General features: G+C 37.3%; 1 protein-coding gene across 2 annotated transcripts; it reads left to right on the forward strand.

The window, feature by feature from the left end:
- The first annotated feature begins 102 nt into the window (after positions 1 to 102).
- cygb2 (cytoglobin 2) lies at positions 103 to 27,269 on the forward strand. 2 transcript variants are annotated; one of them, XM_044115427.1, is made up of 4 exons: positions 103 to 171; positions 1,275 to 1,930; positions 22,685 to 22,916; positions 25,571 to 27,269. In XM_044115427.1, exons 2-4 carry the CDS (start codon positions 1,743 to 1,745, stop codon positions 25,733 to 25,735), a joined length of 585 nt encoding a protein of 194 aa, XP_043971362.1. In that variant the 5' UTR covers positions 103 to 171; positions 1,275 to 1,742; the 3' UTR covers positions 25,736 to 27,269. The 2 variants fall into 2 exon arrangements, with proteins under 2 accessions (XP_043971362.1, XP_043971363.1); XM_044115428.1 differs by lacking the exons at positions 103 to 171; positions 1,275 to 1,930 and adding an exon at positions 11,363 to 11,479.
- Positions 27,270 to 27,411: the final 142 nt, after the last annotated feature.

Raw genomic sequence — 27,411 nt, forward strand, 5'->3', positions numbered from 1 at the left:
AAGAGGTAAAAGCATGTATACTAATACTGTGTACGATTACTATTATTAATCCTGTTTTTTTTTCCATTTTCTACTCTTCCTAAACCTATCAGGAAATGGCTGCTAACCAGAACCTACATGGCCAAAAGGTCCATTGTTACTCTGGAGGAGCTGGAGAAAACGACAGCTCAGGTGATAAAATCATTCAACAATTAGTCATGTATTCTATAAAAATATGATCTATTATGTTTTGTTGGTCTAGAAAATGACTTTATTCTTTTTTTAGCAACAAAAATGAGATTTTTTTTCTTGAAAATCCTCGCTCTGTTCATCCATATCATCCCACGTCTGTTTTTCACTAGTGGCTGGATGCATGTGGCTCTTCTTATGATTATTATTACTATCACTTTTGGTTCTCATATTAACCACCTTTGGAAGACTTCCTATAGGAAGTGACATATCACTTACGAAACATTTCCAAATAAAATTATCTTCCTCTCAGACAATGAAACATTGGTCCATGCCGTCGTCTCCTCCAGACTGGACTCCTGAAACTCTCTTCTCATTAGGATTCCTAGCAAAACAAAACTCTGCAGCCAGGATCTTAATGAGAGAGCGCAAACACGATCACATTACATTGCAGCTTTCTAGCTGATCGCCGATGTTTAAAATGTCTGACCTGCCAATTCCGACTTAGATTTTTTTTTTTTCTGAAATGTCGCTAAATATAGCAAGAAAGTTGCTGAATTGGCAACAGCGTGGTGATTATTGTGGAATACAAATGTAGTCAAACCTCGTTCACTGCAAAGCAAAAGAAGAGAGCAATTGATTTTTAGGCCTTTGCTGAGACAAGATTGACTTCACATTTAAGTATCGGCTGATCACAGATATCTTAAAATAAATCATCTGGCCGATAAATCGGTGAATTCCTACTTAAAGCCATGCTGCTTCAGCAAAATTTTTCTTAGATATTGGTTTTAATGTCTTATTTATGCATTTATTTAATTGTTTTTATCCGTTGCAATTGCTTTTTAAAATCTTTGAGATCCAGAGGTATAAAGGGCAATGTAAATAAAATCTATCATTCTTAATATCATGAAATATAAAAAAAACATGACTAATGGTAGAAAAATTACATATTTCTCTTGTTTCTTTAATTTCAAACCCGGTTCCTTGCAACAGGTTTCCATCATGTGTCAATATGTGTGCATGAATTTGTGCACAGATTAACACAGAGTGTTGCCAGGGACCCTCAATGCTCCCCCTCTCTTTCTTCTTCTTTTTTTTCTCTCCAGCTCTCTCCACCCCTCTGTCTCTCTCTGTTTCCCTCCCGACCCTGCTCTCATTCCTTCAGGTCCCTCCAGCCGCCTCCTTCAGCAGGAGCGGAGGATCATAGGCAGAGGAGAAGTGACGGGAGAGCAGCATCAGCATCTCCCTCACTGCGGGACGCAGGGAGACAGGAAAGAGAGGTGGAGGGATTAAGTTAGTTGGAGAGACCAGGGAGAGAGAGTTGGAGCTGTTTGGGTGGCAGCTCAGAGACCAGGAGCTTCTTTTCCTCCTTCCTCTTTCTGGCTGTGAGCTCTCTCTGGCTCCCCTTTTCCTCCTCCTCCTCCTCTTCATCTCCTCCGCTCCTTCTTCTCACCCCGACTCTCCTCCCAGCTCCCGCCGTGGGGTCTCAGCTCTCCATCTCCCTCCCCCCCTCCCTGACTCCCTACCTCCCCCGGGCGCTGCTTGGAGACTCCGGGCTGCTGCGCCGCCGGAGGATGTCTCGGAGGGAGTCTCCGCCGCCGCCTCCGCCGCCTCCACAGCTGCTGGAGGGTCAGGGGGGCGACTGCGAGGACCGTCCGGAGCGCACGGAGCCGCTGTCCGACTCCGAACGGGAGATCATCCAGGACACGTGGGGGCACGTCTACAAAAACTGTGAGGATGTGGGGGTTTCTGTGCTCATCCGGTAAGAAAAGCCTGCATTTGCTTTAATGAAAACAAAGATGAAAACATGAGTGAACTCCCATTTACCACTTTACTTCACTACTTCACTCTTTGTGCTGATTTAGTTTGAAAGTACAATTTGCAGATGAGCCTTATTTACTGTACTTAGCCTCTAATGGGAATAAACAAATACTAATAGTCAGATCCAGAGTTGGATAGTTGGTAGGACTGCAGCGATTTCCTTGGAAATCAAAAAAGAAGTTGTGTTGTTTTAACGTTGTGGTTTTTTTTTTTTTTTTTTTTGTAATTTATAAGCATAGATAAAAAAAAATAGAAATAAACTTGAGTTGCTTTGGCAAAAACACAAAATTATCTTCTGCACTACTAAATATGAACAATTAGATTTTCCATAATTTTTATAGGCACATGATGAGGATTTAGCAGGAAGAAAACCTGTTGAAGGGAACCGGGCTCAAAATAATGAATTAAGAAATAAAGAAATACATCTTCTTTTATTAGTTACATTTCTTTCATATTTATTTCATTTTCATATCAGATTTTATTTATATTGCCATTCATATCTTTAAATGAAAACAAAAATAAAACAAGGAATTGCAATGGATGAAAATAATTCAATTAATTGATAATTAAAAGAGAATAAAGCTAATATCTAAGAAAATGAGCCAAAAACTTTGCTAAAAAGAATTGTTTTAAGTAGGGTTGCAGCAGAGGAGAAGTGAGCTGATTTATCAGTGCCAATTTTCTTAATTTTGGGAAATCAATAATGGCCGATATCCATCGGCCATCCATCGCATGCAAGTGATCAGCTTCACTTACATGTGAAGCTGATCACTCTTTCTCAGCAAAGGATCAAAAATCAACCATTGCCTTCTTCTGCTTTCCTGTTAGAGGTTTGACTGACAGACCGGCCCATCAGGTTATATCTGTACCTTCGCTGTTAGCAATAGTCACTCCACTGTTACCAACTCAGTGGCTTTCTTGTTACATTTAGTGACATTTCAGACAAAAAAAATTGGCATGACCAAAATCAGAGACAGCAGGACAGGATTTTTAAAGATCGTCAATCAGCGATCAACCAGAAAACTGCAATCAGTGCAGCCCTAGTCGTTGCATACTCTGTTACATTTACCTCAGTAACTTTTTGGAAGACGTTGACCTTTAGGAATAGTTTCATTCAAATCTCACTTCACAGTCTGTTTCCAAAGGATTGTGGTTAAAAATAATAATGAATATGTGGCTTAAAACTGGGTCACTCAAAAGAAAAACTGAAGATACCGGTGGAAAGAAAACAACGGCAAGACAACTTTTATGATCGGAGGAAGCTAAGTCTCTCCCACTGAGAGTATTGATGTTGTTTACTAGTGATTTGATTCTTTTGAACGGCTCTTTGCCTCAAACGGTAGGACTCAAGTCTCAGCTGGTGAGAACTGTTCTTTATTTTTTACGGTTTAGCTTGTTTAGAATTTTCCAATAACTGTTATTTTTATTTAATTTAACATGAATTAATCAGCGAATAAATGCAACTGATAAAAATGGGTGGAAAATTTCTATATTTAGTAGTGCAAAAGATAATTTTTGGTTTTGCTAAAGCAGCTTAAGTTCATTTTTCTTTTACTATGCTTCTAGACTACAAATACCCTTAAAATGCTATTAATGCACACAACACAACTTCTTTGATTTCCATGTGTTTGGCATTACTGGAAAGCTTAGAATCCACACTTTCAGAATATATGGTATTGTCGTTCATGGACAGAATTTCTAGGCGCAGCCAAGGTGTTGAGGGGACCGTTTTGGTGGCCTTAGGAGCGGTTCGCTGGAGCGGTTCGCAGCAGAGTGTGAAGCGGCTGGGAAGGCAATCAGTGCCTCCAAATCCGAGGCCATGGTCTTGAGCCGGAAAAGGGTAGAGTGCCTTCTCCAGGTCAGGGGGGGTGTCCTGCCCCAAGTGGAGGAGTTCAAGTATCTCGGGATCTTGTTCACGAATGGGAGAAGAAGGGAGCGGGAGATCGACAGGTGGATTGGTGCAGCGTCTGCCGTCAAGCGGGCGCTGTACCGGTCAATGACCGAAAGAACGAGATCACGGATAGAAGCGGCCGAAATGGGTTTTCTCCGCAGGGTGGCTGGGCTCTCCCTTAGAGATAGGGTGAGAAGCTCAGTCATCCGGGAGGGACTCATAGTAGAGCCGCTGCTCCTTCACGTCGAGAGGGGCCAGTTGAGGTGGCTCGGGCATCTGGTCAGGATGCCTCCTGGACGCCTCCCTGGTGAGGTGTTCCGGGCACGTCCCACCGGGAGGAGACCCCGGGGAAGACCGCTGGAGGGACTATGTCTCTGGGCTGGCCTGGGAACGCCTTGGGATTCCCCCAGAGGAGCTGGTGGAAGTGGCTGGGGAGAGGGAAGTCTGGGCCTCCCTTCTGAAGCTGCTACCCCCACGACCCGACCCCGGATAAACGGAAGAAGATGGATGGATGGATGAATGGATGGATGGATGGATGGATGGATGGATGGATGGTATTGTCGTGGCATGTTGTGTTATTGTGGGTCAGTTTCAGGTTATTTGGTCTGTTTGTTAAATTAGTAAGATAATCCTTGGTCTTAAAAAGTTTGAGAAAAGCTGCATTAAAGGGAATCTGTCATGTTTGTTATGAAATTCCAGTTTCCTGTGGGTGACCAGAGGTTTGTTGGGCCCAGGCGTTCTGTTGTTTGGCGATTTTAGTGACGTTCCTGGATATGTAGCGGTTTTGTCTGGGTTTGCAGTTTTTTTCCCCTGCCTGAATCTGTTATGTAATCATGTAATGTATTTGTAAATTTTTTTCAACATGTGTAAAAGAATCAAAATATACTCTAGGTGTATTTTTTAAAAGAGAGAATAACATAACAGCTAAAAAAAAGTACATTTTACATAACCCCTCTATAACTCTCAGACAATCCATGAGGGATCTACAGGTGTGTTGCCATCATGATGCCGCTAAATGTCCCTGGCTCTGGTTTCCAAATGCTTAAATTTTACACTCATCTTTTCCAAAAGTCCTGGTCTTTATCTACGTACTTGTTGGCAAAACATTTTCTGTGCAGAATGGCTGTTTTCAAGTTTTCTTTCTGAAAACTTCAGGTAGCTGTTTAATCCCACCGGTGTTCACTCTCACTTCAACAGTCAGGAACACGTAATGCTAAGTCATGTTCTAATATTGAGAATTAACATGTCCAAATGTATTCCTCAGCAGAAATGTATTCTTTATTACATTTTCAATAAACTTTCCAAAGTTTTATTTTTTGCTGGAGGTGCACAGATTGCAGTTTTCTAATTACCCAAAATGAAGGAAATCAAGGCTGATTTATTGGTGCAGCCCTGGTGTTTTCTTCAGTTTTAGTTTTTCTATGTCAGTGGTGTCAGTAGTTTTTGCTACGTTAGCCAAAATTCTTAGTTGAAATTACATTTGGGTAGCAAATTTTTATTTTATTTTTGTTTATAAATGCATAAAATAATTTTGTGAATAATAAAAAAAAATAAGGCACCATTTTAACATAGTTGGATTTATGTTAAAAGAGATTTGTAAACATAAAAATAAAAATTTTAAATGAAAGGTTTGTGATTATCCTGCCATCTATGGAAAAAGGGAAAATTTTTTGGTGTCTGGAAAATTAGCTATTTCACAAACCTCCTGATTGTTAAGTTACATTTGAAGGGCACTGTGCTGTTACCTAGCAACCCAAGCAGAGCAAAGTCTGTCACCTAGCAACCAAAGCTGAGTTGCACCAAGTTTGAACCCCAGGGGAGCACCAGCACATTCGGGCAGCTGGTTTTACCGCTCTAGGTGATGTACAATGACTGCTGGAAAAGACAAGCGTTTTATTGTTGACTTACTATCCAGAAACCACTTGCTGCATTCTTGTTGGTTGTGCAGGAGGCTCTACTTCTGTTTTCAAAGATGTATGTTTGTATATTTCCACATCTGTTTGGAGCCATTTTCACAATCAAGTTTAAATGTTGAGTTGGGGGCGTGGCCAGTAGCAGCTTACATGGATTTAAAATGACAAGACGCCCTAAAACAGCTCATCCTGAAAGGAGATCAAAATAAGATGGAACTGAGCAGACAAGAATTCATTATCTTATGAATTCTTATCATTTGATAATGATAAGAATTGATTATCAAAGAATATTTTTGTGCAAAAACTGTAATGAGCATATTTTGTATTGCTGTAGGGCCCACCTTAACCTAGGTAGGCTCTACAGCAATTTGACAAAACCAGTCCTGCTTTGCCTTTTAGCCCAAACTGAATAGGAACATTTGTACAGGCTCACAGTTCTTTATATCACAAGAAATGCCAAGTATAGACAGATCAAGAATATAAATTAACTTACATGTAAGTAAGATATTTTCAAAATAAGTTCCCTGATGAGTTACTGAATGATCCACAGAAGACCCTGCACCTGTAGACTCTCTCAAGCCTTAAAATAAATGGTTGTTATGGAAACTTTGTATCCAGATGAATTAATAAGTTTCTCTAAAAGGGGAGATTTGGTATTTTTCTTTTCTACGTTCTTCAGCGTCTTCCTCACTGGTTGTAATCCAACTGTTATTGTCTTTTCTGACTTAGGCTATTTCCACCAGCTATCATTTTGTGTTTGAGTGGCATGTTCTTTTCTCATCTTGAAAAATGGTTTTAGACAATTGTGCCTCTGTGCTTAGTCATATTTACAATCTAAGAAATAGAAACTCATGGATAATATTTATCATTTACAACACTATGATCAACTATGAAAAGTAAAGCGTCAAGCACAGAAAAGAAAAAGTGAATTCTGTCAAAGCCAACTCTTCATCTGCTCCAACCCTGCTGTCTGTACTCCTCCAAATACCTCCAAAATGTTTGCCATACACTGTAAATAACAAACAAAAAAATCTTGCCAAGTAATTTTGGTCTAGTTTCTAGTGCAAATATCTTAGTACACTTGAAATAAAATCAAACTAACATGCAAGTAACTTTTCAACAAGATCTAAATGCTTTATTCAGTCCACAATTCCTAATATTTCTGGCAGATTATTTCACTTATAACAAAAAAAAAAAACATCTTCCAATGGAACTAGTACTTTTCCCTCAATTTTAAGGGATTATTAAGTTAAAATATGCTTCAATATCTTGCTGAAAAATTACTTGTAAGTTAGTACATTTGAAATAAGACAAAAGAAAGATATTTGAACCAGAAACTTTAGTTTCTGGTGCAAATTATTCTTCTTAAAACAAGAAATTTTTTCATTCAAAGTTAAACAATTTGCACTGGAACTAATAATTCTTTTAATCAATACAAAGGAATTAACTTAAAACAGGCTCTTATATCTCTCTAAGTCAGCTTTGTCTTATTTCAAGTGTAATAAGATATTTGTTTTAGAAACCAGACTTTCTAGCAAATAATTTTTCTTATAAACAGGAAATTTTTTCCATTATAAGATAATCTGCTACTTTTTCATCAATATTAAGGAATTATTGACTTAAAACAAACTGCTATATCTGGCTGAAAGATGTCTTTTCAGCAAGAAATAAGACAAATTTTGTGAGTTAGTTTGATATTTGTACTAGAAACTAGACCAATCACATTTTGGTCTGTAAACCAGTTGACCACTGCAATAAAAATTATTGGTCCAGGAATAATAACATACTTAAATTAATTTTGCATAAAGCCACGGCTGACCGAACCACAGAGGGACAGAGCCACTGGCCGCCTGCAGGAAGCCCAGGCAGGAAAATCAAATGAATTTCAATCATTCCACCACTACGCACCATAGAGCAATGCTTTAAACCTCCCGGGGTTTTTTTTAGCTGCAAATCTGGATGATTTGTTAAACACATGTGGGCAAATAGTGTCATGTCTTCTCAAACTGCAAGGTGTGTTGCAGATGATGTCTCATCGCAGAACCAGAACGCAATATGAACTATTGAAACTATTGCATTTCAACCAAAAAATGGTGAAAAATGAGCCAACAATCAGAAATAAAAAAGTTGAAAGTGAGGTAATGGAAAACAGCTGCTGTAATTTGAGATAAAAGGTTAATCTGAGGCAATAAAGCATGAGTTTAGGACATGCTCCAGGTTTAACAAAATAATGGAAGTTGAGATTTTCAAAAACATACAGCTTGAGCTACTGGCAGATATCATCCTATCAAAAGCTTGTAGAAGAAAAGTCAAAAGGATGAACTCAACTCATGCAGATTAAAAGACAGCTGTCCTGCATACTGATCAGCTGAATAAGATAAAACAAGAAAAGTTTGGTCTGATTTAACTTCCGAAAGTGAGAAAAGAATTGCCTCTTTTTATCCTGTGTATGTAAATACCTGATTTCATCTGAATTATTGGAGCAGAAAAAGGCAGAATGCAAAAATGCAGCTGAGAAGCGAAGAATGTGTTAATGAAAGCTTTTTCTCATTATCAAATTCAAAGGTATAGCATTAAGTGAAACCCACACAGTTCATAAATATATGAATACTAAATTGGTCCAGAAGTCAGATAAAATTATTCAACAAATAATCCTTTCTATGGATAAACACCTACTGGAATTTTGTATTCGCAGATTCACTTTTTCACCCAGTTGTTGGTGGGAATCCTGCCCCTCCACAGATTATTTTGCAGAGTTAATCTGGAATATTGCATGGTGCAACACAGGATACAGAAACAAGCTGCAAAGCATTCTGGGAAATAGTTCCCACTCCTGTCTTTTTCTTCTTTCATTTTTTTTAAGTGCTAACCTAAAAACTCTAGTTTATTCAACTCTTGGATGTTTGACAATATTAATAAAAAGTTAACACAACTTACTGCTGTAAATTTATCTTTTACAAACTCACATTTAGGTTCAAAATCTAAAACTGGATAAATTTATTTGAGTTAAAAAGTAGAAGATAGTAGACCCAACTAAAAGCTTGTTTTAAATCAGTAATTCCTTAATATATATGAAAAAGTGCTAGTTCCGATGGCAGATTATTTCGTACATAATCTAGGAAAAATGTCTTTTGAGGTAATCTGCCGGTGGAGATTATTGACTCAAATCAAGCTGATATATCTTGCTGAAAACTTACTTATAAGTTAGTTGTGTCTTATTTGAAGTGTATTTGCAGTCGAAACTATAGACCAAGAATACTTGATAAGATTTTTTTGCAGTGCAGCTTCAGTGGACGGACGGACAGACGGACCAAATCCAGGCGGCTGGGTGACAGCCATGAGATTTATTGCTACCACTAATCCTTGTAATCCCTTCTAAACTCCTTATTGGCTCTTGCTACCCCACAAAAGCAGGTGATGCTGGCTGATAAATTTTATCAATGGCAGCTTTAGCATCCTTCATTCTGCCCAGCAACAATGTGTCTTTTTCATCGCTTTTTCCAAATCCTGTCCAGTTCCTGAGATAACTGAGCCTGGTGCGCATTAAGCCAGGAGATAGGGGAATGAGAAAAGATTTTCCCAAAATGATAAAAAAAAAAAAAGTCAATATGTGTTAACATATAGATTAAAGGGATTAAAGACCAGTAATTTTTGGATTTTAGTCTTTCTATGCTTTTCTCAAAGAACAGAAGCACTGATTCTGATTGGGACGGACTTAATTAGTACTAATTAAAACTTTGAGGCACAGATCCTTCCACAGGCAAAACTGATGATATTTTGAGTGTATGAATATTAATTATTTCAACTTTATATGTATTGAGGGGGTTAATAATGGAAAAAAGCCCATTTTTACTTGACAATGCCTGCTACTGATTGGATAGTGAGAAGTGTGGTTTTCTTTCTTTCAGTGGCTTTTCTCTGGTTTGAGCACTATGGCTCATTCCCAGGGTGCCATTTAATCAAGGGGCAGCACAAACTCAGGGAAATAAACAGCACATCCTGGTTATTCCACCAAAAACTAATTTCTGAACTCTTACTGAGTTAAAACATTAGTATAAGAGTGAAAATTGGAGTTATGTGGATTATTCTACAAAGGAGAATCACAGTACCTGGACACCCAAGAGTCTTACATTAGTATTGTTGTTTCAAAATTAATATCAACTTGTTTTCTTTGCATTATTTGAGGTCTGGAAGCTCTGCATCTTTATTGTTATTTTGCTCATTTCTCATTTTCTGCTATTAAATACTAAATCCTTGCTTGGCATTTTGGAGACATATCAGTAGTTCATAGAATAAAAAAAACAGTACTCATTTTACTCAAACATATACCTATAAAAAGTAAAACAAAAAAAAAATCATTTTGGTCTCTTAATGTTTTCCAGAGCTGTAGGTTGACTTCACAACACACACGTTCAGGTTCTCTGTATTTATTCTAAGAAAAGAAGAAATCAAGATGGTGGATAACTTTCCAGCAGCATGTGCCACATAGTTACCGACGGCAACAGAAAAAAAAAGAACGAGCTGTCTGTTTCCGGTTACTATGGTAACCACCAACTGTCAAGAGCAGCATAACAGAACTTATATATTATATATTCTTTTTTTTTTTTTCATTTTAGCCCTTGTAACGGCAGAACTTTTATATAATAGTGTTTTATCTGTCTGAGGGAATCGTTTTAAAATGTTTAATCTGATCACTGAGTACTTTTTACAAAATGCTGTTTTGTTCTTACTTTAGTGATTTCTTGGATGGCTACTTTTATTTTAACTTGAGTAAGATTATATTGAAGTGGTTCTTTTTTATTTTAATGTACATGAATTTGGGGACTCTACACACCTCTAGTTGAAACTAATTTGTTTCTATTTGAATCCTCTTCAGAAATACAAAAGTTACTTTCTCCAGTGAAAGAATACACTTTAAAACTTTATAAAACAAAACAAAAATAAAACTTTATTAAATACCGCCAAGTTTCAGCTGAACTTATAAGTTATTTGTAATATCAGGGTAAATAAAGAGGGTTCAGTGCAAAATGTAATTCACATATTTACAAGCATGACTAACTGATTAGAAAATGTAAAATTATCATCATTTTAATTATTTAAGCAGCATTTACTGTCATGATTTATGGTAATTGTTGGTTCGGACCCAGAAGCAGAGATGTGAAGCAGCAGCTTAGTTTGATGATTTAATGAATCTACGAGTAAATACAAAGTTCAGGCAGCACAGGCGAGAAGAGGCAAGGAGCTGTCAACTGAAATGACTTGAAAATAAACACGACTTCAGACAACGATCCGACAAAGAGCAGGGAACACAGGTGGGATTAAATACACAAGGAGGGTAATCAAGGGAAACGAGGGACGATCAAGACAGGGAGACAAAACTGAACACAGAAACCTAAAAAAACACAGAAAACCCCCCCAAATCCTCACACTTACTAAAATAAATACAATTAAAGTTGTCAACAGTAGTAGAGATTACCGCCTGTGTCATTTTTTCTTTACAAAGTGTTCTTCCTGTCGGCTTTTTATATAAAAATGTAAAAATTTGAACAGCTTAAATATCCACAGCTAAAATACCGCCGCTTCACAATATTCAAGGACCTGTTAAAATGGACAGCGAGTCGTCGCCAAGGAGACCGATGGTACTGAGGCAAACTGATTTCCAGTCTGAGTTGATGAGAATCCATGAGTGAGTGAAAAGACGGGGCAAAGAGCATCCTTTGTGTGTGTGTGTGTGTGTGTTTCTTATCTGTCAATGACAGCAACAGGCGTTGGCACTTCAGCGGCGTCTTTCATGCCTCTTTATCCGTCGGCTCTTCTGTTACTCCATTTAATCAGTTGGTTTTTTTCTGCTGTTCCTGCTTTAGTGAAAAAGTGACGTTATTGTTCATTAAAATCGCGCCTATGCACCATTAATACTAAATTAGTTTTATCAAATGAGCCAAACACACTTCACAAAACCAAACCTGAAACTGGCTTTGATACTGTAATAATTAGTTTTAATAAGAAACAGAACAAATAATGAGCTGGAAGACTCAATTAGAGCAGATTTTATAGTTAAATCATATATTTAATCAGGCAAATAATTGGCGACTATTGGCTTTACTTCTTAAAATTTATTCTTTCCAGACTAATTTCTAATTTACATTTCAGCTACTTCAAAAATATTTACTAGAACCTGATAGAGAGCTCACATAAAACTAATTTTAAAGTTTCTGCATTAGTTAAATATCCATTTTAAAATTGATCTTAATAGCACAAAAAACCCCAAAACAAAAGTAGAACATTGTTTATTAAATACCTCCTAAAAGTTTCAGCTGAACTTGTGTCAACAAAACAAAAATAGTAAGGTCAGGGTAAATGAAGACGGTATTTAGATATCTAGTGATATATGTTTGATAATGTATGGTTTTAATTTTAGGATTTTAATAGATTTTATTTATTTTTCTCCTTTTGAAATGTACATATATCTTCAATATTTCCTTCTTAATCTATGATTGATTTTATATTTGATTTTTTCTTTCAGTTTTAATCCATTATTTTTATTTTTATTGATTTTTCTAACTATTATTTTACCAAACCTTTTTTGAGGGAGATCAGCAACGTACAGTATATAAAGAAATAATTAAAATGTACAGACAATTAAAACATCATGAAATTTGCTTTAGTAAACACACACAAACTACTAAAATATAATTTAATAATTTTTAAAGCTTGAGGTGGTTCACAGTTTGTTCTTCTTTATTTAAGATTGATAAAGGCTTTTGTGATAGGTTACTAAAAATTTTATTAATTTCTTTTACATATTAATGTTGCTGGTTTGTACAGATTCATCCAAATGGACCAGATAGGCAACATTAGTTAAAGTGCTGCAGTTTCTGCCCACATTTTCAGTTGTGTTTATGTTTTCAAGATCAAAAATTAGCTTCACAATGATCCTTTCATGCCTGTGCTTTTGTTTTTATTAGCTGCACAGTGGCTAAACCCGAACTACAGACTATTGAGAGTGAGAAGCACCAACCAGAACTTATCCAATCAGAACTTTTACTGATCACATATCAGATTTTATGGGATCTGTTCTTCTGCAGAAACAATACAGATGTTCATCTTAAGATGTTCTGTGTGGAAGATGCCTTTAAGGATTGTGGAGAAAAGTCAGTCAGTATCTATTTTTCTCCGTCTTCTACACTGCGAATGAAACAAACGCAAGACTGTATCTGTTCAGAAAACTGCAGAAAACGTCAATGTCTCAACAAAACCATGATCTCGGCTATAAAAGGTCGTGAAGCAGTAAAAAGATACACGAACGGGCAACATTAAGATAAATAACGACAAGTGGTTAAGTAATAAATGCGCCTTAAGAGACACGCATATAAAAAGCTGTACCTGCCACAGACTGCAGGTTCTGCTTTAATAGCGTCTTGAGAATTTCAAAGCATTAAACTGGTTTTATGTAGACGTGTAAATTATTACACAACAAGGCAGCAGCATCTGCAAAGGCGTAATCAACCCTTCGGTTTAGTTGGGAATATCTAAACGCACTTGATGCTTTGACCTCAGTGAGTTTGATGAAACATGAAAACTGTTTGGAAAATAAAAAAATTTAATCTGCAGCAGCTAAATGAGGCCAAAAACTGAGCCGAAATGACCATGCTTGTTTTTGGTCCTGTTAAAAAATGAGCTATGAGTTATTGTTATTATATGAGTTAAGCATGATCAGTTATAAAAATGAAACAAACACGATTTGTCGCTCTACTTTTGTTAAAGCTACCGTATGTAACTTTTACAGAAAATAATGTTTGCATATTTGCTGAAAGTGTCGCTACGTCACAAAAAGAGGCAGATAATCTGAAAAAACCTATAGGTCTGCTGTCATCTACAGAAATACACCAATCAGAGCCTGCAGGAGGGCCTTAGCGCTGCGCTCCCAGTCACTCTTGTGTATACGCTGCTCACACCCTCTCCCTTTCTCTCTACCATTAATGCTCAGGCTAGTTAGCATGGCCACCGCTGACTGCGGATAAATGGTTTTCCTATAATGATGAGTTCTTTCTCCGCCAACAGTGTGTATACGAGGTTGATTGGCAGCACTAAGACACTCCTCCTGGCTCTGTGAAAGACTGTTATGAAGGACATTTATAGACCCTAAACAAACAAGAACAAAATACCTGAAATACAATAAAGTTTGTAGTTGTAACATGCTAAAAGATGGAAAAGTCAAACTCCCGCTGCACGCTTCAACACAACTCAAAGCGATTAGATTCCTTTCCGCCATGTAGTTCTACTTTTTTATGATTAATGAGACTTTAAAGTAGCTTTAAACCAGTGTGTTATTTTATCCAGCAGCATTTTCGCTTCATTTAGTTCTAGTGAAGCATTTCAATGCTCAGATATCAAACCATTTTCTCTGTTATACTATTTTACCCCCCCTATAAGTCAAATCCTGGCCACATGACATGAAACACTCCCAAAGCAAGACACCTAAAACACACCGCAGGCTTCAGAGAAGCCGTCCCTTTTGAAGTGATCGAGTTAGTGTTCATGTTTGCCAAAGCTGAACAAGAAGTTCTCCACATTTTAATTTATTTCTGTCACCGAGGAGCCGAGTGAGCTTGTGATGTGACAGCTGAAAGAGCAAAGCTGAAACGATCCAGGGTGCAGATGTGGTGAAGCAGGGCCGCTGTGGACCGTTGCTGCACGACCCACTCCGGTTTTTCTGCACCTCTGATAAGATTTAAATCGGGTCAGAATAGAACCACCTGAGTGGGAAGTTTGTTTACAGATGTATTGCACTGAGGAAGTTTATTATAGCAAACTAAAGCTAACAAATGGACAAAAACTGAAATTGAGAAAAGATTTATGTTAGCTGAAATGAATAAAAACAGTAATTAATGGGAAAAAAACTACAACTAACTAGAACCATATTGTGCATTTCTAAAACTAAAACATATTCAAATTATAGGTATAATATTTTTATCTTTGTGAATTTGTTTACTATCCTTGAAATGTATTTTTTCCCCCACTCAAACAATTTATTTCATCTGTCAGAAAATTACTGCTCTCCATAATCCTCTTGTCCGCAAAATGGGGACAGTAAAAGTTGGGAGGAAACACCAGTCAGAATTTGCTGCAGCTGACATTTTTATTTTTTGGTATTTTCTGCAAATTTTATAATTGTTTTATTAATTTGACCAAACTTGATTTTATTTTTTGACTTTGCACTTTGCCAGCTCGGCTTCCCACTGAGTGTTGAAAGAAAGATGGTGGAAATTCCCTCGACACCTCTGCATCAACTCACCCTGCCTGCTGAGCTCTTGTGTACAATGAACATTTTAAAGCTCAAATCAATTTGAATTTTTTACGTCCAACCATTTCAACCTTGTTTATGTCTCTGCTCCCAACTACTGGTTCACAAGTGGAATTCCCTATATATGCACATAAAGTGTTTTATAAGAGCCAGCATGTCCTTAAACACAGTCCAGATACGGTGGAACAAAAGAGGCTGAGTAATATTCTCCAAAGGCCACATAAGGAAGTGGGATTGCTTTGAAAGGCTGGACTAGTGAGTTGAATTGAGGACCTTCTTTTTGCCTTCAGACCTCACATTATTTGAGGTTCATCCAATGCTAATCTCCTGAATGAAAGCTGCACAAGATGCTAAAGAGAGAGCTAGCGCTGACGATGGGTGCATTCAGACCGGATAATTCGGTTTGATTGGGGATTAAATTTGCAACATTTGTTACATTTTCAGAACTGTAGTTTGCATTCACACTGCTCTGTGTCAAGACTTAAATAGTGATTTTAGAATAACTGTAAGACATATGAAAAGGCTGAACCATTTGAAGATAGCTTGACATCTTCTGATTTGTTTAAAAGTTGAATGGAGTTTCTAGGCAGAAGCGGCAAGCGGTCAAAGAGCACAAAGTTTTAGCTGAAGTTTGTGGAATTCTGAAGGATTTCAAAGTGTTTTTATGGGCCTGAGATTTCCATAAAAGGTTGAATTTTTTTATATATATAAAAGCTGAAGATATGAATATATGAATTGTTGAAATTGGTTGAAGAATGCACATATTCTTTAGAGAAGGATGCTCTAAGAGTTTCAGACAAAAAGACTGGTACATTTTTAATGCCTAATTTATCCTCTTCAGAATTAAAAAAAAAAACACAAACTATTATGATAAATGTTAAGATCATATCACCTGTTCCTATGCATTTAGGTCTACAGGTACTGAACTGGAAATGGAAGAAGGTTGACAATGTGTCTGGTGAACCATTTCTGTATTGATTAGGTCATATGCTTTATATTTCTATCACAGATACTCCAAGGTACTTGACAAATTTATCATTTGTTTTTACACTAGAGCCAATCTTAGGTTCACACAGCTGGCAAAAGTGGAAAAATCCACATATATGGCAGGGGTGTTTGAATATCCTTAAAGAAGTCTTAAATTTATACCTAAAATTAAGGCCTTAAAATGTCTTGAATTTAATTTAAAAATGTTAGCTGGCCTTAAATACATTCTTTTTTTTTTTCCTGTCAGGCAAATGTTTGAATCACATGCAAATGCTTTCATAGAGTTCTGTAGCATAATTGCAGTTGAGGCTATCAATAACTAGCTGCTAATATACCCTTGCTATCTAGTTGTTTTTTTTTATCTCTTCCGTTAGCGCAAAGCCAGATTTCAGTTTTTGCCATGCTGGACTGTAATACTGCAAGTTCCCACAACAATCCTGTGCATCTACAGCTTTTTGGTCTTAAATTTAATTCAAGCTGGCATTTAAAAAGTCTTAAAAAGTCTTAAATTTGACTTTCTGAAACCTGCAGACACCCTGATATGTGACCTCTACAATCAAATGCAGATTTTTGTTAAGCAGCCTGATCCCAGTCACGTCACATTTATCTAAAATTTACACCACTGAGGTGTAACAGGTGGCAGGAAGCAGGGAGACTAAATGTACTGCAACAGACAAACAGACATGGTAGACATTGTTGATTCAATCATTAATAATTCTGCTACTTTGAAGATTCAGAATTGCTAAACATCACCCTCACATCTTCCTCTGAAGATGTGGGTCGCTTCAGGGCCAGAGATTGTTTCCGTTGGTGTCCAATAGTGGCTGCATTTAAACTCTAAAGTAAACAACCAACCAAAAAATTGGATTCCAGTGAAATAAATTGGAACATTATACCAGCAGTGTGAACATGGCCTCATCTCACTGGCGGCAGCGTTTACCAAACTCAACGTGTTTATGGTTGTTATGACAGTAGGACAGAAAAAAAAGGCTTTCTTCTGGCAAAACAAACAACCAGTTGGCATGTGGAGAACATCTAATGGTTGCTATGGAGGCCTAATAGCTTTAAGAGGCCACTTTGTGCTGCACATCTCCAACAATTAGCTTTATAGATGTTGGGATTATTTTATTGAAATTATTCAGGTTTTCTAATAATTTGGGTATGATTTGTATGATTTTAAAATGCATGTTAATTATGCAACTTCTATAAAAGGTGGATGTATTTCAAGGCTTTTTTCACATCTTTCCAGGTGTTTTTTTTTTTTTATAGGAGCACAAAAAAAAGAATGAAAACAGGGCATTTAATTTATTAAGTGAACCATAGAGCAAATCTCTACCCTGATTTAGATAAAAGCTGTGACTCCATCTAAATAAAAAGTGTTAAACTGAAGGTAAAATAATGAAATTGGTCCAAGTGACCAATTAGTTACAGTTTCTGTGCCAGTATGCGTCATTATAAGAAATTCATTTAATTTATAATCTCTTCAATAAAAGTACCAAGATAAACTGTTAGCCGCTGTTGCTTTTAGAGCAACAGCTATTTTAGTGATTGATTAGTCTATTGATTATGCTGACGATTATTTGGATACAGAAACTGGCACATTATGTAGATTTTTCTATTTAATTCAATGTTAGAAATACATTAAAAGATGCAAACAAATAATTCAGTTCCTTTTATAGATAAAAAAGAAAACATTTTATTGCCTAAAATGCAACACTGCAGCATTTCTTTAGTGAACGGAGCAAAGGATGCATCTGCAGTTAAAACATATTTCTAACATCAACACGTAAAAAACGCAGCACTTTCTGCTTGACTTAAAATCAAAACAATGCAGGAAAAATCTGTTGGTTATTCAGGGTACATAGTACCCCATGCTACTACACTATAAAACATTTTAGTTGCATTTAGTTGTGTCAACTACCTTCTACTCTTTAAGTCAAATAAATTTATCCAGTTTTAGATTTTGAACCTAAATGTGAATTTGTGAAAGATAAACTTACAGCAAGCAGTAAGTTTTCTTAACATTTTATTAATTTTGTCAAAACCTCCAAGAGTTGAATAAACAAGAGTTTTTAGGTTAACGCTTAAAAAACTGAAAGAAGAAAAAGACAGGAGTGGGAACTATTTCCCAGAATGCTTAGCGGCTTGTTTCTGTATCCTGAGGTGGAAGAGCGTTACATTGATTTATTTTAAAGCTTGAGGATAATGTTCTGTTCACACTAAATGTTTCTGAGCTGAATTCATTGAGATGTTTAATAAAATTTATTATCAGATCAGAAATTTTGTTCATGCAATTTGAAACAAGAATTTTAATTATTCTAAAGTAAAATAAGTTGTTATTTTAACTTGATAATGTGAGTAAAATAATAGAGAAATGTGTCTCTTTAACCAGGTGAGAGCAGATTTTCTTCTTGCATATTGTGAAATAAATGTTTGGTCAAAATTGCAGCATTAAGTTAAAACTCACAATTCACCATTAATGAACTTAAAAAACAATGTTTAGAAAACTTGTCTATTGTTAAATCAACTTCATGAACTTTAATTTCTGAGTTAAAACCAAAACAATTTTCTTGTCGACTTAAATGACATTTTCAAGGCAGCCGGTGGACTTTCATTTTCAAGTTAAATGTTCAAATGTTTTACAGTGTAGGCTCTGGCTAGAACATAATTACAGATAAAAAAAATTTTTTTTTTTTTTTTTATCTTAAATGCAAAATGTTTATATCATTTTGGCTTATTTAAAGCTCTGATTGTGTTGTTCTTTGAGCAAATTGCATTTTTTTGAGTCTGTATTCTCCAGTTAGCTATTAATCTTTATGTCAATAATCGATTCATCACGATCAATCTAATTAATCGTTACAGCCCTATAAGCAGGGTCAAATTTTTATTACTGCAGCTATTTATCAAGTAAGATACCTGATGAGGGCTGCACAGTGGTGCAGTTAACAAGAAGGTCCTGGGTTCGATTCCCGGCCCGGGGTCTTTCTGCATGGAGTTTGCATGTTCTCCCTGTGCATGGTGGGTTCTCTCCGGGTTCTCCGGCTTCCTCCCACAGTCCAAAAACATGACTGTCAGGTTAATTGGTCTCTAAATTCTCCCTAGGTGTGAGTGAGTGAATGGTTGTGTGTCCTGTGTGTCTCTGTGTTGCCCTGCGACAGACTGGCGACCTGTCCAGGGTGAACCCCCCTCTCGCCCGGAACGTAGCTGGAGATTGGAACCAGCAACCCTCCTGACCCCATTAGGGAGAAGGGTGAATAGAAAATGGATGGATGGATGCCTGATGAGCGATTTTGTCTCTTAACGACTTAACAACTCCATCCAAAAGTGTTAATTATCTAAGTCCTGATACAACAATCATAAAAAACAGAACAACCATTATTCCTCAACTTTTAAATTGATTTCCTCCCAAACTCTTTTCTTCATCTCTGAGCAGCAGTGAAAACTCAAACATCTTTCAAGCTTTATTATTATTATTACTATTCTCTCTAATACATCCTAGATAGGTGCCATTCTGTTCGGTGCACTCTCACACTGGAACTCCACGAAAATTAGACGCCACTTTCTGCACACCTGCATCCAATTATGCTGCGAGCGTCTTATCAATCTTAACTACATCGTCTCATCAGCGCTTCTGCACTTTAAATGCCTCTGTTGGGAACTTCCTGCTGAACCGATGGGGCAGAGCCAAATTACACACTCACTCGCAGAGAAAAAAGAAAACTCATGTAAGTTACTGAACTGCACTCCGAGATAAGAGGAGGGAAACGCTGATTTCGATTTATGGTGAAGAGAGCAGCTAAACGCTTCACAATTATCTTCTGTGGACTGTGTAGCATTTAATTATAATTAAAGGTTTTAGCTTCCTGCAATTTGTTCCTTCAGTCAATTCTTTTATGGGTTGTTCTTTTAATTTATAATTCAAGCATTTGTGTCTTTCAGAATTAGGGTTTTAAAAACATTGAGGGGGAAGAAAATCCCTCTTTGCCTTTTGGAGTCCAGAGTTGCTTCAAATGATTATGTTCAACACACCCTGCCATCATCACGGCCATCATTGTTCCCACAGACCAACTCACGTCTCACCGATTATTACCGTGTGAGCTTCATAGATGTTCACACCTTTGGGCTTTGATTTGGCCATCTTCTTTTGGTCTAGTTTCTAATGCAAAAACCTGAAATAAGACAAAATTAACCAACAAGTAACATTTCAGCAAAACATAGGAGCTTGTTTTGAGTGCACTTTTTTCACTTCCGATACCGATATCTGAGGTTTAGTATCGGCCGATACCGATATCTGAGGTTTAGTATCGGCCGATACCGATATCTGAGGTTTAGTATCGGCCGATACCGATATCTGAGGTTTAGTATCGGCCGATACCGATATCTGAGGTTTAGTATCGGCCGATACCGATATCTGAGGTTTAGTATCGGCCGATACCGATATCTGAGGTTTAGTATCGGCCGATACCGATATCTGAGGTTTAGTATCGGCCGATACCGATATCTGAGGTTTAGTATCGGCCGATACCGATATCTGAGGTTTAGTATCGGCCGATACCGATATCTGAGGTTTAGTATCGGCCGATACTAATCCAAATACAGAAAAAGAAAGGCTGAATTGACTTAAAACGCTTCTTTCTTTTTTCTTTTTTACAAATGCAGACATAAATGTACTGAATTAAATTTTTATTTTATATCTCTACAACCTTAAATACACCAGTAGCTTCACAGGCCTGGTCAAACATGTGAAAACAACACAACTTTAATTTGTTCAGTCAGTGCAATTATGAGAACAACAGCCAATGTAAAATGAATAATAAAGAAACTGAAATTAACAGGTTGACTACCTTGATTATATCTGTAAAAAAAATAAACTGCAACTAACCTTCTTTCAAATGGTTCAGAAAGCGTAATTAGGGATCCTAAATATAACATAATATAAATAATAAAGCACAAAACAGAGTTAAACTGAATAGATTTACCCTTATGGATCAGGCACATTGTCATCATTATGTAATCTAGAATTTGTATCAATACCGGAACCAATACAGGTATTAATATTGGATCGATGGGTCTCTAGTTTTAAGTCAATAGTTATTGAATATTGATTAAAAAGTACTAGTTTGTTTTTTTTACTTACAACATGGGAAAACATCTTGTCATAAGCAGTGATGTCAGTAACGCGTTAATTTGTAACGCGTTACTGACGTCGGACCACTTTTTTCCGTAACGAGTAATCTAACGCGTTGCTACTTCAAATCCAGTAGTCAGACTACAGTTACTTATCAAAATCACTGTGCGTTACTATCTTCTTTTGTTATTTAATCGTATTTCCTCTACGCGTCTTGTCGAGTGACCGACGTCTCTATGCGACAGAAATGTAAACAATGGAGGGAGATGCGCATTTTGTTGGTGGAAAAACTGGAACTATTTTGAGTTTCTGTCGCCAAGTCCGATTATTATAAGCGGCTTTGGGCTTCATTTTTTTAAAGTCGCTTGCAGATTTAATGAGCGGCGGGTTGCGCCTTTTTGGGCTCGTTTTTGAACGTGAAGTTGCTCATTTGGGCTTGGAAATAAGCAGAGACTCATAATAAATCCCAGAATTTGTCCGTCATTAAGGTAGTTTTAGTCAGTCTCTCTCTGTCCATCATTTCCCTGATGATCCGTCCCGCTGTTTTTTTGTTAATGTCAAGTTAATGTATTACCTCTGAATGACGTCAAGCTTCGCGTTGCGCTCCAGAAAACTGCAAACATCGAGAGCAATATGAACAGCGTAATAAACGTGAAAACAGCCACGAATGAACGTGTCCGTAGTTGCCAATAATTATAATGGCAAGTTAACGCCATTATAATTATTAATATTACGATAAGTGTCACAAATCTGTGCAGCCATCTGAGTTGTGGAGCTTCAGGAGGAGATCTGGGCGCTGTGCTGTGAGACCAAACGCAGGGCCGTAACGCAGAACCTGGAGGCTGGGGAGAGGGGGGGCTTTAAAATCCTTCTTGGAGTTTTCCAGACAACAGTGGACCACACAAATTACTCACGTTTTTTATTTTTTTGTACTGTTTTTTCTACAATCTCCTCTTCAGTTCAGCCTTATCAGTGGAGACACATTGTTGATGTTACCATTTTAAAATAGCTTACAATTAAGTTTTGGCAAAGATCAATGTTATTTTCACAGGAGGCGGAGCGTTGTTGTTAACAACGCTGAAAGTAACTAAAAAGTTACTTTTAGTGTAACTTAGTTACTTTCCAAATCAAGTAGTCAGTAATATAACTAAGTTACTTTTTCAAGGAGTAATCAGTAGTCCAATTAAAGTTACTTTTTCAAAGTAACTATACCAACACTGGTCATAAGTGAAGAAATGTTACTGAAAAGTTACTTGACAGTTCGTTCTGTCTTATTTTAAGTTTACTAAGATATCTGCACTAGAAACTGCACTAAAGTGCTTGATAAGATTTTTTGTTTTTGGGTGTTTTTCCATGAGAGTGAATGGAAAAGTGTGATCAGACTTTTGCTTTTACATGAAAGATAAATCTATTTATTTAGCTTCACCCCCTCCACCCCCCATTATCCATGATGAAATATTATTTTCCTTCAGGTTTTTTGTCAACTTCCCGTCTGCAAAGCAGTATTTCAGCCAGTTCCAAGACATGGAGGACCCTGAGGAGATGGAGCAGAGCAGCCAGCTGCGGCAGCATGCCTGCAGGGTGATGAACGCGATCAACTCTGTGGTGGAGAACCTCAACGACCCAGAGAAGGTTTCCTCGGTGCTGGCCGTGGTGGGAAAGGCCCACGCCATCAAACACAAAGTGGAACCCATATACTTTAAGGTAGAGATGAAAAAACGAAAACATTTCCTTCTTATTACTGTCTTAAGGAAAAGACATTTGTCTTATGGTCAAATGTCTTTTCCTTCCTACTTGTCCTCCATTCAGTTTTAGATTGCAGATTTGTGCTTATTTTTAAAATTTACTTTTTACATGTTTTTGTGCTTCTATTTGGGTTTCTACAGCTTCTAAAAAGAGAGCAAAAAAATAAATACCCAGCAGTTTTTTTGCAAAACATTTATGCTTGAATTACCCCTTTCAAAGACCTTCTGATTGTTAAGTCACAATCAACAGGAACTGTGTTGTTACCTAGCAACCCCAGCTGAGCCTCGCCCATCTCCTAGCAACCCAAGTGGAGCTGCAGAACGTTTGGTCAGTTGATTTTATTTGCTGTACAATGGCAGCTAGAAAAGACAACTGATTTTGTTGTCGACTTACACTTGGTGAGTTCTTGTTGGTTGTACAGGAGGCTCTAATTCTGCTTTTCGAAGCTGTTTGGGTGTATATTTGCACATCCGTTTGCAGCCATTTTGTAAGTGTAAACGTTGAGTTGGGGAATGTGGCGAAATAGGCAGAACTAACCAGGCTGAAATCTAATTATCTGAGAATGCTTTTGTGCAAAAAATGTAAAGAACATGTTTCATAAAGCCCACAAACATAAACTAACCTGTTCAAGGAAGTGTAATAGGTCACCTTTAATAGGCCACTGCTGGCTTTCAAGATGCAGTTATGAGGAAAAACCTGGGCAATAAGTTTTAAAGAAAAAGTGCATTTTTCTCTGTATGTTTCGAGCTGTAAAATGGCAAAAAAAAAAAAAGTACCTAATTCAGGCTGTTTTTTTCCTTCGCATTACTGCAGCACAGTAAATGATCCTGGAGGTCAGCTGAAGCGAGGCTCCCAGTCGCTTCACAGAAGTTTGTTCCAGTATTAAATGTTCTTTAAAGAGTTTAAAAGGTGCTTCGGAGTTATGTGAAAGCCTCTAGTTGATCAGAGATTGGGCAATTATGAGAAAATGGCTGGGGTAATATTACAGTAATGTGCCACACACCTGCTAGACGCAGAACTCTGGAAAAAAAGTACAAAATAAGTTTAGAAATATCCTTTTATTAGTAGATCTGCACTTTATAGATCAATCAGGAATGCAGCTGCGATTAGAACATCTTTTTCACTTCTACTGCTTTTTAAAATTTGTTCAAGGTTGTCTATTTTAATTGGTAAATAAATGATCTGAGATGGCTCATAACTCAACAAAGCTTAGTGATGCTTCTTTATGCTGTACGATGGTTAAAAAACCAGACCAGGAATAATGATCCCAAACACAACAATGGTACAAACTGTTCATTAATAGCTGTTATTATCCAAACAAAGATCACTCCCAGAAAACTATTGATTGGGTCTATTCAGGTATTGTGATGAAATTTCTATTGCTCCAAAATCTAAATGTGGATCCAATCAGATCAGAAGCCTGACGCTTCTATTGTAGAAGAAGATGCAGTTTCTGTCTCTCTTATATTCTCTATTTGGCAGAATGCGCGTGTGAACAGAGTGAGAACGTCCATCACAGCAGCACACAACCACTGCAGAATCTAGGATTAACCTAACAGCAAGTTTTGGGAACGTGAAGTTAACCTCACTTTTAAAGGAGAAGGATTATGCAATATCGACTCATCATTGTCATACCTGGAGTGTTGCTTTAATTCTTCCATCCATGTTTCTGAAAAGAGAAACATGGATGAAAAGTTTTGGTTAGTTTATCTAGTTGCCATCTCCCATGGCAACCATTCTGCAGTGTCTAAATGCTTGCTAATACAAAACACTGAATGTTTTCCCAATGCTCCTCCTATGAGCCACTCGGCTCCATCAGACTAGCGGCAGCGGCATTTAGCAAACACTTGGTGGAATTGATAGTCCACTTAACTTGTCATACAAACTACGATGCTCCTAAGGACGGCTGTACACGACATCAACGGATAGCCTCAAGGCAGGAGCTTCTTAAAGACACAGAGGCTAATTTCAAGGTATCAACTATGGCTATGATGGGAAGCTAAAGGGGATCTACACATTTTTGTAATTCCACTTGGGTTTCTACTATAGAAGCAGTTAAACAGATGTAAAAAAAAAAACACCCAGCCATTTTTTTGGCAGTTAGTTCATGTTTTATGGTGTCTGGAAAATTAGATGTTTTGAAAACCTCCGATTTGTTAAGTCACATTTGCCATCACTGCGCCGTTACTTAGCAACCCCAGGGGAGCACCAACACATTCGGGAAGTTGGTTTTACCGCTCTAGGTGATGTACAATGGCTGCTGGAAAAGACAGGTGCATTTTTCTTGACTTACCATCCAGAAACCCCTTGCTGCCTTGTTGTTGGTTGTGCAGGAGGCTCCACTTCTACTTTTCAAAGATGTACGGTTGTATATTTGCGCATCTGTTTGCACCCATTTTCATGTGGGCGTGTAAACATTGAGCTCTTTTGGGTTAAAAGTGAAACCCTCAAAGATGCCCTCAAGCAGCTCATTCTGTAAGGAGATGGAAATAGAAATGACTGAGCAGTAAAATATCATTATCTAAGAATAATTTTATGAAAAAATGTAATAAACATGTTTTGTATAACCCATAAATGTATCCTAACCTGTTCATTCTCTTTGTCCCACCCAGATCCTGAGCGGAGTGATCCTGGAGGTGCTGTCTGAAGACTTCCCAGACTTCTTCACAGCTGAGGTGCAGTTGGTGTGGACCAAACTGATGGGGGCGCTGTACTGGCATGTGACAGGGGCCTACACTGACGTGGGCTGGCTCCAGGTCTCCAGCTCAGCAGTGTGAGAAATCAGGAAGATGGCAGAAGTTTTTGTTGGAGAAATAAATAGCTGCATGTGTGAAAGATTGGGAGTTTAGTTTCACAGATATGGATCAGATTAACGCAGTAATACGTGCAACATTCTTCCACACTTTGGTTGCGTTTTGGTGCTGAGCTTTTGTTGCTACGCTGCAGAAGTCAGCTGGACACCAAGCGATACAACTAGACATCACCTTAGCTTATGTAAGTGGTGTTTTGGTACGTGCGTCTTAGCGGGGGGGAAAAAGGCTGTTTTTTTAGTACCTATCATCCAGTTCTTCTACAGGTAACTCCTGTTGCTTCAGATCATAGAAACCATGACTCTGTGTGTAGCATGAGTGCTTTCTTATTAACGAACTGCCACGTGTTTAGGCACGCAACTCTGAAAGCTTTCCGATTTCATTTATTTCTGTGGTGGTCAGTCTTAGCTGTATCTCAAGGTCTGTTAAGCTTTAGATGAGAACACATGTAGTTAAACATGAAAACAGATGTACAAATCTTGTCTTTTCAAATATTGGTTCAGATGTTTTATTTTCTGGGAGACCTATCTTCTCAAAGAAGGCTATAATTAAATGGTAAGAGTATTTGATGACATTCTGGCATTGTGAGATGAATGATTTTATATGTTACAATTCAATCCTGTTTTTTGGTGACATGTAACCTACAAAACTTTATGTCTTGTTCTTTCTTCTTGGTAGCAACACAACAAGGTAGCGATGAAGTGGAGTAGATTTAATCAATGTTCTATTAACGCACAAGTCAAGGTAAAGCCACGCATTTTCTGTACTAATCTAGGCAACAATTGGAGTTTTATCTCTGAATTAACCGTTTTATCTAATATACAATCTAAAACATGTATTAGTTGTAAAGAGAGGCTTCCCATGCGCACAGTTTTGGTGCATGCAACAAAAGTTTTTTCCCCCCATCAACTTAATAGCATCTATATTCAGTCCAGCACAGAGTTGGTGTCTTTTTAAAACAGATACGTTTCTCCTCAGATTTTGCAAAACAAAAACTGTCTGTATAGCCTGTTGGATTCCAAGCAGAAACGCTGTCATACACATGATCCACCAGCAGGTGGCAATGACACAAACTACATAAAAGTTCAAAGAGAAAACATACTAAGCATGGCTAAAGCATTGCTAGGCTAAATGCATATATTATATAATATTTTTACATTTAAAATTTAATGGAAAAAATGTTGGAATAACTAATTTTTAAAAAATGGCTTCACTGTTGTGAATCATAACGCAGAAAGTCAGACTGGCAATGTTCAAAGGGCGCTTTTAGGTAATTTTTCATTAAAGAAAACTAACCAAAACGTTTCCCGACCTCTAGATATTTGTTTTTTGGGCCAATATTTACCATACAAGTCTAGCAGTCAAACCCTGGATGGCTGCACTGATTATTATAAGCCCATTTATGGGGAACGTGCTCTACCACTGAGCCAGGCAGCACCAATAAAACAACAAATATGCAGTCCTAATGAATGCACCAAAAACAGTTTTTAAGACTTTCCACCTGGAAAACATTTTCAAAAACCTTTTCAAGAGATTTTTTCTAATAAAAATCCATTTATCTGAATTAATTCACTAAATTTATGTAATTAATTGTATCTACAATTAATTGGATAAAATTTATTAAATTTTATCTAGTTAATCTT

The sequence above is a fragment of the Gambusia affinis genome, linkage group LG04 (assembly GCF_019740435.1).
Source record: "Gambusia affinis linkage group LG04, SWU_Gaff_1.0, whole genome shotgun sequence".
NCBI classification, from domain to species: Eukaryota; Metazoa; Chordata; class Actinopteri; order Cyprinodontiformes; family Poeciliidae; genus Gambusia; species Gambusia affinis.

Excerpts from the sequence above, each read along its gene's own strand:
- cygb2 (XM_044115427.1), top strand. The coding sequence starts at position 1,743 with ATGTCTCGGAGGGAGTCTCCGCCGCCGCCTCCGCCGCCTCCACAGCTG. Across the intron at positions 1,931-22,684 it reads GGGGTTTCTGTGCTCATCCG|GTTTTTTGTCAACTTCCCGT; the intron begins GTAAGAAAAGCC and ends ATTTTCCTTCAG. Across the intron at positions 22,917-25,570 it reads TGGAACCCATATACTTTAAG|ATCCTGAGCGGAGTGATCCT; the intron begins GTAGAGATGAAA and ends TGTCCCACCCAG.